Genomic DNA, 12,564 nt, shown 5'->3' on the forward strand with positions numbered 1-12,564 from the left:
TTTGTTGCTGTGCTAGACTCTGCTGAAAGGGTTATTTTTCTCCAAAATATCTTATTTGAGAGGAAAGAAAATATTTACTACCCCCAAAGACACAGGGTGAAAGAAATGGTATCACTGAGCAAAAATGAATTATTCTACAAACCCCCAAAGAGCCTTTTACAAGTTGAAGAGGGTACAGTACCAATTATACTATTATCTCACCCTACTCTCTGGGTGAATAGTCTGAAAGCCTAAAATTACAGTTGATGTTCAATTCCTTGGCTTCATTTGCAAATTGGAGTCATTTTCTTTTTTTGTGTGAATGCCATAAACACATGTTATATTGTTTAAGAGTAGCAGCCCTTAGTTTGTTATGATATTTTTCTCCTTTTTTGTCCCCCATGTCAAAGGACTTTTTTTTTTTTGGTCCTAATTTGGTTTGTTGCAAATTGATGTAATACTGTGTTTCTGAATGATTTGCAGTGGTCTTAAGTGCCATTTGAGCACAGGCTTTTTGGCTTATGATTTGTGAGTAGACCATTCTGGAGAAGGTCCTCCAACTGGCCAGATGTGTCATTTTGGAACAGATTGAGGGCCTGCCAAAACACCATTTGCTGCCAGGACCGGATATTGTAGGGGTGCTCACCACCCTGGTACCATATTTTTGCAGGTCTTAACATTGCATAAATAGGCAGCTGTTCTCTATTTAGAATATAAATGAGTCACCAGCTTGCTCTCCCTTGAGGATTTACCTGCAATGGGGAACCACAGTGTAACCCCTTCTTCCCCTCCTGTTGGAACATCACATTTATGCATACTTCTCTCAGCCCATTCAGAAGCAAACCCCTATGCATATAAATCACATCTTTCTTGCCAGTTAGACAAGAGAACTCAAAAAATATGCAGTTCACTGTGCTCAAATGGAACACATTTCCACAGCAGCTAAAGCAGTAAATTAATCAGCTTATAAACTGAGAGTGAGCAATTTGTGCTCACTTTTTTCTTATGGCTCCTTCAATAGGCGACAAGGTTCTCTAATCTCATAAAAGGCCATGACTTCATTAAGATGGAAAACCATGTTCTTGCAAGAGACAGGAAAAGAAAAGCCCTAAAAGTCACTCAGTTTTCTCTCTGGACCTATTTTCAGGACAGGGGATTTTTATTTATTTGGAGAATGACAATTAACCTGGAGACTTAGCCCCATAAAGAAGCAGAGTGCTGAAGTGGGTCTCATTATGGGACATCAAAGGCAGTTGGCTTGACCTAATCCATGTTTGCAGCAGATGATTTACATAACAAGCTAGCACAAGCTGCCCAATTTTGATTTCAAATAACTTGACCAGTTTCAAACAGCTTGACCAATTTACATTAAATGTATATGTGTGTACCTGCATATACATACACATACATATACACACATGTATTTGTGTGAGTGTGTGATTGTTTGTTCTAGCCCAAAGTATATTGGGGTAAAAACTTGTCAGTGTTAGAATATCAAAGAATAGAAAAAGTCAAAGCAGTTATGAAAAGCAGAGGCTTTTATGTTATATGGTATATTAGCTGCTTTCAACTACATTTCATTGAAGTATTGTTGACTTACAATATTACATTAGTTTCAGGCATACAGTGTAGTGATTCAATATTTTTATAGATTACACAAGATACAAAGTTGTTATAAAACATGGACTATATTCCCTCTGCTGTCTGTTACTTTCTTGTAACTGACATTTTATAACTGGTAGGTTGTACCCCTTAATCTCCTTCACCTGTTTTCTCAACTACTTTTTTGAATGTTTACCCTAAAATAGATATAGTCCTTATTTGCTAAATAAATCAGCATTCTGCAGTCTGATAGGAGGGAGTCATTTCTCCAGGCTTTTCATCTTGCCATGGGAGGAAAAGTCCAGAGATAGATAGGTGACATTTGGAGAGCCAGGCATGCCAGATTTTCGGAGGTTACAACCGAGGTCCAACCTGCTGTTCTCCTAATGAAAGGAGGGGAAATTCAGACTGGCAAAGCTGCTATAAGGGATATCTCTGCTCCGAATGTCACGCTGCCCAGATGTCGCTCGGCAGGTGGAGATGCAGACAGAATGAAAATGTAGCCCTGTGTATGTGGGTGCTAGTGCGTTACAAGGGTGAACAATGAATCTATCTTCGGAAGTGTAATGAAAACAGTGTGGATCTTGTCCATATTCATGTCACCAGAAAGCGTTTCCCAGAGAGTTCTCACTCCACTTCCCCTCCCTGACTGACGGGCATACATGCTCCCAGACCATGTGCATATGAAATGTTTCAGGGCTTTAAGTTTAACAAGCATAACAATTAATTTTAATGTATTTATATACAGGTATTTGTACATATATGTGCTTTTTAAATAGTAAAATGGGATCATATTACCTAAACAGTTTTGTACCTTGAGTTTGTATTAAATCTCAAAACTACATCATGAGTGTTTCTCATTTTATTTTCCTCCAGCTTATCTCGTTTTCAACTCAGATTTCATAGCAGAGATTCATAATCATATAACTAGTCACTTCTCTGTTGATGAGCACTCAGGTTCGCGCTGACATGTTTTAAGACAGGCATGTTTAAGACTTGAAGTTACCTTTTGCAAGAGAAACCTAAAGTTACTGTCACTGAGTTTTCCTTTACTGCAATTATTTTTCTTCAGTGTTACGAGATGACTTCCGGCAAAATCCCACAGATGTTGTAGTGGCAGCCGGAGAGCCTGCAATCCTGGAGTGCCAGCCTCCCCGGGGACACCCAGAACCTACTATCTACTGGAAAAAAGACAAAATTCGAATTGATGACAAGGAAGAAAGAATAAGTGTGAGTAAAATTAGAATGGATGCCCAGAGGGGTTGGATACCAAGCTTTAAAATGGATGTATTTTATTTATATTATCTATAATATTTTATTTATATTATTTTATTTATATTATTTTATTTATATTATTTGTTATTTATTGTTAATAAAGTTATAGAACTCTTTTTGAGTGCTAATTACGACTTACACTGTATTGAAAAGGCTGAAAAAGGATACCCAAATGACAAACTTTGGAATGAGGCTTCAAAGAGACAAAAATTATATAAATAAAATTTATATGTTATATTAATAACTGGACTAATCTGAATATGTAAATATATCTTTGTAGTAGAATATTGATGTCAAAGCTCTTTTAGGAACTCCAGATGCATTTATTGATCATGGAGTACATTAAGTGTCAAAGTGTAAGTGATGACCATAAACTGTATTAACTAAAACATTTCTTTTCACACTACTTTCAAAATTATAAGAGGAAATTGTGGTGATGAATATTTCAAGCTCTTTTCCAGTTTTTCCAATGTAATATTTATAACTAAAATATTATGAGAATTCATTTCAAAGTTTAAGAGATGTAAAGTAAAATCAATGTTAAAATAACTGCCAAGTTCTGCAGTTTAAACTTACAAAAAATTAGTCCATTTTCAAGGGAAATTGGTCATCATTAATTAGTTGATTAATATCAAGATGAAACACCCAGAAAATGGTAAAAAGCTAGAGAAATGGTATATAGATTATTTTTTCAGAGGATCTACTCACCATTAGTATGTGGAGTTTGTGAGAGCTGGTCACTGAAATAGTAGATAATGCCTCGACCTTCTGACATTGTTCTTAGTACAATTTTTGTACTCAGTATAATAACTAAGAATAAATATATTTTATTTAAAATAATGTATCATTTAACAGAACAAATGTGCTATTTCTATTAAAATGTCCATATAGTCTGGGTGTCTATTATCTTTAAAAATATCTTATAAGTGAGATTTTATTCTTATGTGTACTTTGTGATTACATCATAACACAGAACCAGAGAGGCCATGCAAAAGATCACAGCATATTCACATGAGTATTCTGGTTTGAACTGTGGACACTGTGGAGATCTACAGTGAAAGATCATTTGGTTCCCAGTGGTCTGTGCTTGGCTACCAAACTTAGGAAAATGTGCTCCTGTTCAAGATTTTCTTTTTCATGTTTGTAATCATTAAATTTTTGCTTTATAACAAATCACCCCACAATACAACCATTGCATTTATTCTGTGATTCTGTACATGAGTTGACAGTTCTTTGCTCATTGCCAGGTTGGTTGATCTTTGCTAGGTGTTCTCCAGCTTCTGTGGCTTGTTTGAAAGTGTGCTGGCAGCTGAATGATCTAGGATAACTTTCCTGTACTCACATGTCTGGCCATTGACTACTTCTCAAGCCAGCCATCTTGGTTCTTCTCCTCATAGCCTCCCATATTCCAGCAGACTAGCTTGGGCTAGGGGCTCCCAGGTGGCACCAGTAGTAAAGAACCTGCCCGCCAATGCAGGAGACGTAAGAGATGTGAGTTTGATTCCTGGGTTGGCAAGATCCCCTGGAGGAGGGCATGACAACCTATTCCAGTATTCTTGCCTGGAAAATTCCATGGACAGAGGAGCCTGGTGAGCTATAGTCCATGGGGTCGCAAAGAGGCAAACACGATGGAAGTGACTTAGCATGCACTCAGCTTGAGCTAATTCCCATAGTTGTCTCAGGGTTCCAGCTGCAGCAAGCAGTCAAGTCCCTACGTGCAAGTGCCTTTCTTCCGGTGAAATGTTGCTTTAGTTCCACTGAACAAATCAAGTCATACTGTCAGTTTCATCTTCAAGGGGAGGAGAAATGGCCTCCCTGGTTTATAACCTACCATTTATTCTACTGCATTTAGTTGAGAAAAGGTTGATGATCTTTTCTTCCGAAGTATAAAAAAATGTTGAAAATACTTTGTTGAAAATACATGGCTAGTTTTAGAGCCTGAAATATGTCTGATGAAAACATATCTACTTGAGTTCTATCTGCCTGTGAAATTAAAAAGTAAAGGAGGAAACCAGCATATTCTTATCTCATATCTCTTTAAGAGAGATTGTTTAAAAAAAAAAACACACAAAACTCAAAATTGGAAAAGAACCTGTAAGTTGATGATACACTTACTGAAAAGCTTATTCTGCTGTAGTATCCTCTTAACAAACAATATTGTAACATCATTATATTTGTTTATTCAAACAGAAATGCTTCTTATTTAAGAAACTTTTAGGGGCCACCTATACAAAGCCAACAGTTTGTACCAAGTCATACTCATCATTCCAAAAAATTATTTGTTTTTATTCAACCTCACATCCCTCTTCAAAAGTTGTCTTATAAATACAGTTAAGATGAGACAAAGATAATTTTAATGCTAACAAATACCCCATGAAGACAGAGATTTTTACTATTTGATTTACTGCTGAATCTCAAGGACCTAGAACACTGCCCGGCCAATAGAAAGATGGTAACAATAACCCTGTGTACAAGACAGCAAAAGAGACACTGATGTATAGAACAGTCTTTGGATTCTGTGGGAGAGGGAGAGGGTGGGAAGATTTGGGAGAATGGCATTGAAACATGTAAAATATCACGTATGAAACGAGTTGCCAGTCCAGGTTCGATGCACGATACTGGATGCTTGGGGCTGGTGCACTGGGACGACCCAGAGGGATGGAATGGGGAGGGAGGAGGGAGGAGGGTTCAGGATGGGGAACACATGTATACCTGTGGCGGATTCATTTTGGTATTTGGCAAAACTAATACAATTTTGTAAAGTTTAAAAATAAAATAAAATTTAAAGAAAAAAAAAGGAAAAAAAAAAAAAAGAAGTACCCAACAAATACTCATTGAATTCTTCTGAGTCAATTGGATCTCATTATATTATCAAAATAAAATATCTAGCGCTTCTTTCTGATGACAGATGTCAATAGAAATTCATTCAACAGAATTTCAGAGTGAAGACCAACCATGAGGTTTATTTTTTTTTAATTTATTTAATTTTATTTTATTTTTAAACTTTACATAACTGTATTAGTTTTAACCATGAGGTTTAATGGCAGCAGTCACAAGTCTCGAAATAGGATCAGGCAAGAGATAGGAAGACTGCCTTAAAAGAAGCATTCTCTAGAAAGAGACTATGGAGGCTTACATGGAAGCAGAATTTAAAAGATGCCAAAAGAGTGGGAGAGTTTTGTGTCTTAGACACTCAACTATTTCTTTTAGAGAAAAATTATGTGCTTAATTTTTCAAGATTTTTTTATTAATGACCTTTCTTTCTCTGTTTCTTTTCTTCTCCATTTTCCTTTATTTTCTTTCTTTTTTTTTTCCATCCAATTTTAACAGATCCGTGGTGGAAAACTAATGATCTCCAATACCAGAAAGAGTGATGCTGGGATGTATACATGTGTGGGCACCAACATGGTGGGAGAGAGAGACAGTGATCCAGCAGAGCTGACTGTCTTTGGTAAAACTCTGTTTTAATTTATAAATTGCTATTTATTATCTACTCTTTCTTCGCTTTTAAATATTTTTGCTAATACCAAACACCAGGCCATATAGGGATGGTTACTTATGACTTGTAGTGAGCTGAAATAAACTAGAATTGTCTTGTTTTCTGATTCTGTCTTTCAGATGAGATCTTTGATTTGAAGAAAATTAAACTTTTGAAACAATTTACCTGCTTCATTCCTATATATCTATAAGATTTTGCCTTTCATAAAAATGTTAAAAATTACTCTTTCTCAAAATCTGTTGGAGATTATATCCATCTAAAGTTTATCACTCATTCCATTGCAATGCGTTTATCAAATATTTATTATGTGCATGACATGAGATAAGGCTTTTAAAAATTAGAGAGTATACTATAAAGTCATTTCACTTTTCTTCTACTTAAAAAAAAAATCTCAGATTGAGCTACTTGCAGTTTTAGCTCATGATAAAAAGACTAGCTTGCTAGTTATACACACAGAATCAAAAAGTAGAAAAAAGTTATTAAACTATTTTGCTATGCTATTCATGTTTCTTTAACTTTAAGAACCAAGGGCCTCTTGAGCTGGAGTAATTTAGTTAATTTTAGTTAAAACATGACTAGATCTGTATCACAGAAATAGTAAAGAAAACATTAGAAAGGAAGAAATTGGAGATGATAAAGATGATGGAATAAACAAAAGTAGGGAAAATACTGAGCAGCTGTGAAAAATTAAAAGAGAAATATTAATACAGTGACAGAAAATTGGGGAAAAAATGGAGATCCTCAAGATACTGGAAAATGAAACATCTTTTAGAAAATATTGAAATCTCATTCAAGTATCTGTATGGAGTTATATATTATATGAATACACACAAACATACTCATATACACATATTTATATGTAGATGCTATGCTATGCTAAGTCACTTCAGTCGTGTCCAACTCTGCGACCCCATAGACGGCAGCCCACCAGGCTCCCCCGTCCCTGGGATTCTCCAGGCAAGAACACTGGAGTGGGTTGCCATTTCCTTCTCCAGTGCATGAATGTGAAAAGTGAAAGTGAAGTCGCTCAGTCGTGTCCAACTCTTAGCGACCCCATGGATTGCAGCCTAACAGTCTCCTCCATCCATGCGATTTTCCAGGGAAGAGTACTGGAGTGGGGTGCCATTGCCTTCTCCATTATATATAGATGTGTATATATACATTTATATATATATAATAAATATATGTATATATAAATAAAACAGTCACTGTTACAGATACTATGTGTTTTTTTTTAATATAAGATAATTGTGAATTTTAGATTACTCTTTTTGTGCCAGTAAAATAATCTTCTGGATGTGTGCATAATATAAGACACCACATCATTCCTCCAGAACACGCCGAGGGCGGCATCAGAATCTGGCATGCGTCCCTAAAGAAACTTCTTTGGTAGCTTGGGATGTGCCACCCATGGTGTAATGGGAATGCTATGATGCAAAAAAGAGCCACAGTGTGATTTCCACTACATTTAGAGTGTTAGGTGTGCTTTATGAATATGTACCGGAGTGCAGACCTCTCTTTTCAATTGCTCTGAGTACCAGGTAAATCTCTGGTCATACTCCTTGTGGCTACTAAGTAGCTTGAAGTCCAAAATGACAAAACCAAGAGAAATCCCATACTTCATGAAAGGAATTGAACAGTAAAAACAAAACTGTTTCAAGTGTGCATGTTAATTTCTCTCCTGTGGAGTCCAGACAAGTATCCATGTTAGCCCTTAGATATCATGCAGTCACCTTTAAGAGTCTCAGAATGTGCTTCACTTGTAATGAATAAAATGCAGTTTTGCCTGCTAAGATATGAAATTAGTGGTCACCAAACACTAGCATTGAAAACCCACAAGTACAGCTGTGCTATTTAAAGAAACACTCTTCTCTATTCTACTGCTACCCCCAGCTTCAGAGCAGAAAATTATTGCATTACAGCAGTATATATTGCCTTCAGAAGAAAACTGAAAGTGTTTATTATTAATACCCAAGTAATTAGATTTACCAAATGTGACTGTGTTTTGACATATTTACCCTACTTTCTTTAAAAACATGATAAGAACTACAGAATTTCACTAATTATGTCAGGAGTTACAGGAGGGACTTCTAAATTATTTTGAAAACAGCTGTAAACCAAAGAGATCAAATTTGTCTACAGGCAGCTCTTCTAGAACAATTGATTTAAGGAGCAGAGAAACATTTATATTGTGGTATAGTCAGAACTGACCTAAGGGGTTATAGGTACAGTATTAACTTGTGGGGAAAAGTAAAATTCCATAATTGAAATTGAAAAAAAATCCAAACCAAGGAATAAAACATTAAAAGAGTCATGATGGCTTAAGTGTTTCAAGATTGTGACTACTATTCTTTGAGAAAGACCCCTCCTGTACATTGATTCCCCAATTCTTAGAGAAAATAAAATAACTAGTGTACTTTGTATAATGAGGCCTTCTTTATTTTATTTTGGTGCTCTACATCCAGAAAAAGGTTTTCTAGTAAACCTATTTATATTTCATCTTTTCTTCAGTTCAGTCATTCAGTCGTGTCCAACTCTCAGCAAACCCATGGACTGTAGCATGCCAGGCCTCCCCATCTATCACCAGTTCCTGGGGTTTAAAAAAACTCATGTCCATTGAGTTGGTAATGTCATCCAACCACTCATCCTCTGTCGTCCCCTTTCCCTTCTGCCTTCAATCTTTCCCAGCATCAGGGTCTTTTAAAATGAGTCAGCATTTCGCATCAGGTGGCCAAAACACTGGACTTTCAGTTTCCACATCAGTCCTACCAATGAAACTCAGGACTAATCTCCTTGAGGATGGACTGCTTGAATCTCCTTGCAGTCCAAGGGACTCTCAAGAATCTTCTCCAACAACACAGTTCAAAAGCATCAATTCTTCGGTGCTCAGCTTTCTTTATAGTCCAATTCTCACATCCATACATGACTACTGGAAAAACCATAGCCTTGACTAAATGGACCTTTGTTGGCAAAGTAATGTCACTGCTTTTTAATATGCTGTCTTGGTTGGTCACAGCTTTTCTTCCAAGGAGTAAGCGTCTTTTAATTTCATGGCTGCAACCACCATCTGCAGTGATTTTGGAGCCCCCCAAAATAAAATCTGACACTGTTTCCACTGTTTCCCCAACTATTTGCCATGAAGTGATGGGACTGGATGCCATGATATTACTTTTCTGAATGTTGAGCTTTAAGCCAACTTTTTCACCTCCTCTTTCACTTTCATCAAGAGGTTCTTTAGTTCTTCTTCACTTTCTTCCATAAGGGTGGTGTCATATGCATAGCTGAGGTTATTGATATATCTTCTCCCAGTCTTGATTCCAGCTTGTACTTCTTCCAGCCCAGCGCTTCTCATGATGTACTCTGCATATAAGTTAAATAAGCAGGGTGACAATATTCAGCCTTGATGTACTCCTTTTCCTATTTGGAACCAGTCCTTTGTTCCATGCCCACTTCTAACTGTTGCTTCCTGACCTGCATAAAGGTTTCTCAAGAGGCAGGTCAGGTGGTCTGGTATTCCCATCTCTCTCAGAATTTTCCAAAGTTTATTGTAATCCACACAGTCAAAGGCTTTGGCATAGTCAATAAAACAGACATAGATGTTTTTCAGGAACTCTCTTGCTTTTTTCATGATCCAGCAGATGTTGGCAATTTGATGTCTGGTTCCTCTGCCTTTTCTAAAACCAGCTTAAACATCTGGAATTCACTTCAGGTACCACTGAAGCCTGGCTTAGAGAATTTTGAGCATTACTTTTAGCATGTGAGATGAGTGCAACTGTGCAGTAGTTTGAGCATTCTTTGGTATTACCTTCCTTAGGAATGGAATGACTACTGACCTTTTCCAGTCCTGTGGCCACTGCTGAGTTTTCCAAATTTGCTGGCATATTGAGTGCAGCACTTTCACAGCCTCATCTTTCAGGATTTGAAATAGCTCAAGTGGAATTCCATCACCTCCACTAGCTTTGTTCGCAGTGATGCTTCCTAAGGCCCACTTGACTTCACATCCTAGGATGTCTGGCTCTAGGTGAGAGAGCATACCATTGTGTTTATCTGGGTCGTGCAGATCTTTTTTGTACAGTATTGTGCGTATTCTTGCCCCCTCTTCTTAATATTTTCTGCTTCTCTTAGGTCCGTATAATTTCTGTCCTTTATTGAGCTCATCTTTCCATGAAACATTCCCTTGGTATCTCTAATTTTTGAAGAGATCTCTCGTCTTTCCCTTTCTGTTGTGTTCCTCTATTTCTTTGCACTGATCACTGAGGAAGGCTTTCTTATCTCTCCTTGCTATTCTTTGAAACTCTGCATTCAAATGAGTATATCTTTCCTTTTCTCCTTTGCTTTTTGCTTCTCTTCTTTCACAACTATTTGTAAAGCCTCCTGGGACAGCCATTTTCCTTTTTCATTTCTTTTTCTTGGGGATGGTCTTGATCCCTGTCTCCTGTACAATGTCATGAACCTCTGTCCATAGTTCATTAGGCACTTTGTCTACCAGATCTAGTCCCTTAAATCTATTTCTCACTTCTACTGTATAATCATAAGGGATTTGATTTAGGTCATACCTAAAGAATATAATCAGAATTTGCCATTGACCAGGTGATGTCCATGTGTAGAGTCTTCTCTTATGTTGTTAGAAGAGGGTGTTTGCTATGCCCAGTGCATTTTCTTGGCAAAACTCTATTAGTCTTTGCCTTGCTTCATTCTGTACTCCAAGGCCAAATTTGCCTCTTACTCTAGATGTTTCTTGACTTCCTACTTTTGCATTCGAGTCCCCTATAATGAAAAGGACATCTTTTTTGGGTGTTAGTTCTAAAACGTCTTGTAGGTCTTCATAGAAGCATTCAACTTCAGCTTCTTCAGCGTTACTGGTTGCGGCATAGACTTTGATTACTGTGATATTGAATGGTTTGCCTTGGAAACGAACAGAGATCTTTCTGTTGTTTTTGAGATTGCATCCAAGTACTGCATTTCAGGCTCTTTTGTTGACCATGACGGCTACTCCATTTCTTCTAAGGGATTCCTGCCTGCAGTAGTATTTATAATGGTCATCTGAGTTAAATTCACCCATTCCAGTCCATTTTAGTTAGCTGATTCCTAGAATGTCAGCATTCACTCTTGCCATCTCTTGTTTGACCACTTCCAATTTGCCTTGATTCATGGACCTGACATTCCAGGTTCCTATGCAATATTGCTCTTTACAGCATTGGACCTTGCTTCTATCACCAGTCACATCCACAGCTGGGTATTGCTTTTGCTTTGGCTCCATCCCTTCATTCTTTCTGGAGTTATTTCTCCAGTGATCTCCAGTAGCATATTGGGCACCTACTGACCTGGGGAGTTCCTCTTTCAGTATCCTATCATTTTGCCTTTTCATACTGTTCATGGGGTTCTCAAGGCAAGAATACTGAAGTGGTTTGCCATTCCCTCTCCAGTGGACCAGATTCAGTCAGGCCTCTCCACCATGACCTGCCCGTCTTGGGTGGCCTGGCTTAGTTTTATTTAGTTAGGCAAGGCTGTGGTCCTAATGTGATTAGACTGACTAGTTTTCTGTGATTATGGTTTCAGTGTGTCTGCCCTCTAATACCCTCTTGGAACACCTACCATCTTACTTGAGTTTCTCTTACCTTGGACGTGGGGTATCTCTTCACGGCTGCTCCAGCAAAGCACAGCTGCTGCTCCTTACCTTGGACGAGGGGTATCTCCTCACCGCAGCCCAACCTGACTTTGAACATTGAATAACTCCTCTAGGCCCCCTGCGCCTGGGCAGCCACCACTCCTTGGACCTGGGGTAGCTCCTTCCGGCCACCGCCCCTGGCCTCGGGCATGGGATAGCTCCTCCCTGCCGCCACCCTGTCCTCGGATGCGGGGTAGCTCCTCGTGGCTGCCGCCCCTGACCTCAGACGTGGGGTAGCTCCTCTTGGCTGCTCCTGCGCCGTCGCACCCTGGCACTCTCGGCCACTGCCCCTGACCTCGGACATGGGGTAACTCCTCTTGGCCACCCCTCAGGCATGGGGTCTTCCCGGCTTCTGCCCCTGACCTCGGACGTGGGGTAGCTATGTGCACCATCGCAGCCGCCCGCGCTAAGATAATGGTGACCTCCTTCAAAAGATCCCGTGCATGTACTGCTACACTCAGTGCTCCCAACCCTGCAGCAGGCCACCACCAACCCATGCCTCCTCTGGAGACTCCTGGACACAAGAGTCTGGGTCAGATTG

At 38.6% G+C, this 12,564-nt stretch overlaps 1 protein-coding gene across 15 annotated transcripts in view; it reads left to right on the forward strand.

Moving 5' to 3' along the window:
* The window catches only part of ROBO2 (roundabout guidance receptor 2), a 666,758-nt gene that overhangs the window by 471,127 nt on the left and 183,067 nt on the right, over window positions 1-12,564 (forward strand). For all 15 annotated transcript variants that reach the window (XM_055567819.1, XM_055567812.1, XM_055567814.1 and 12 more), the window contains 2 exons: window positions 2,654-2,811; window positions 6,187-6,307. In XM_055567819.1, the coding sequence (XP_055423794.1) occupies window positions 2,654-2,811; window positions 6,187-6,307 (279 nt within the window). The remainder of the gene's footprint in view (window positions 1-2,653; window positions 2,812-6,186; window positions 6,308-12,564) is intronic.

This window comes from Bubalus kerabau, chromosome 2, assembly GCF_029407905.1.
Source record: "Bubalus kerabau isolate K-KA32 ecotype Philippines breed swamp buffalo chromosome 2, PCC_UOA_SB_1v2, whole genome shotgun sequence".
NCBI classification, from domain to species: domain Eukaryota; kingdom Metazoa; phylum Chordata; class Mammalia; order Artiodactyla; family Bovidae; genus Bubalus; species Bubalus kerabau.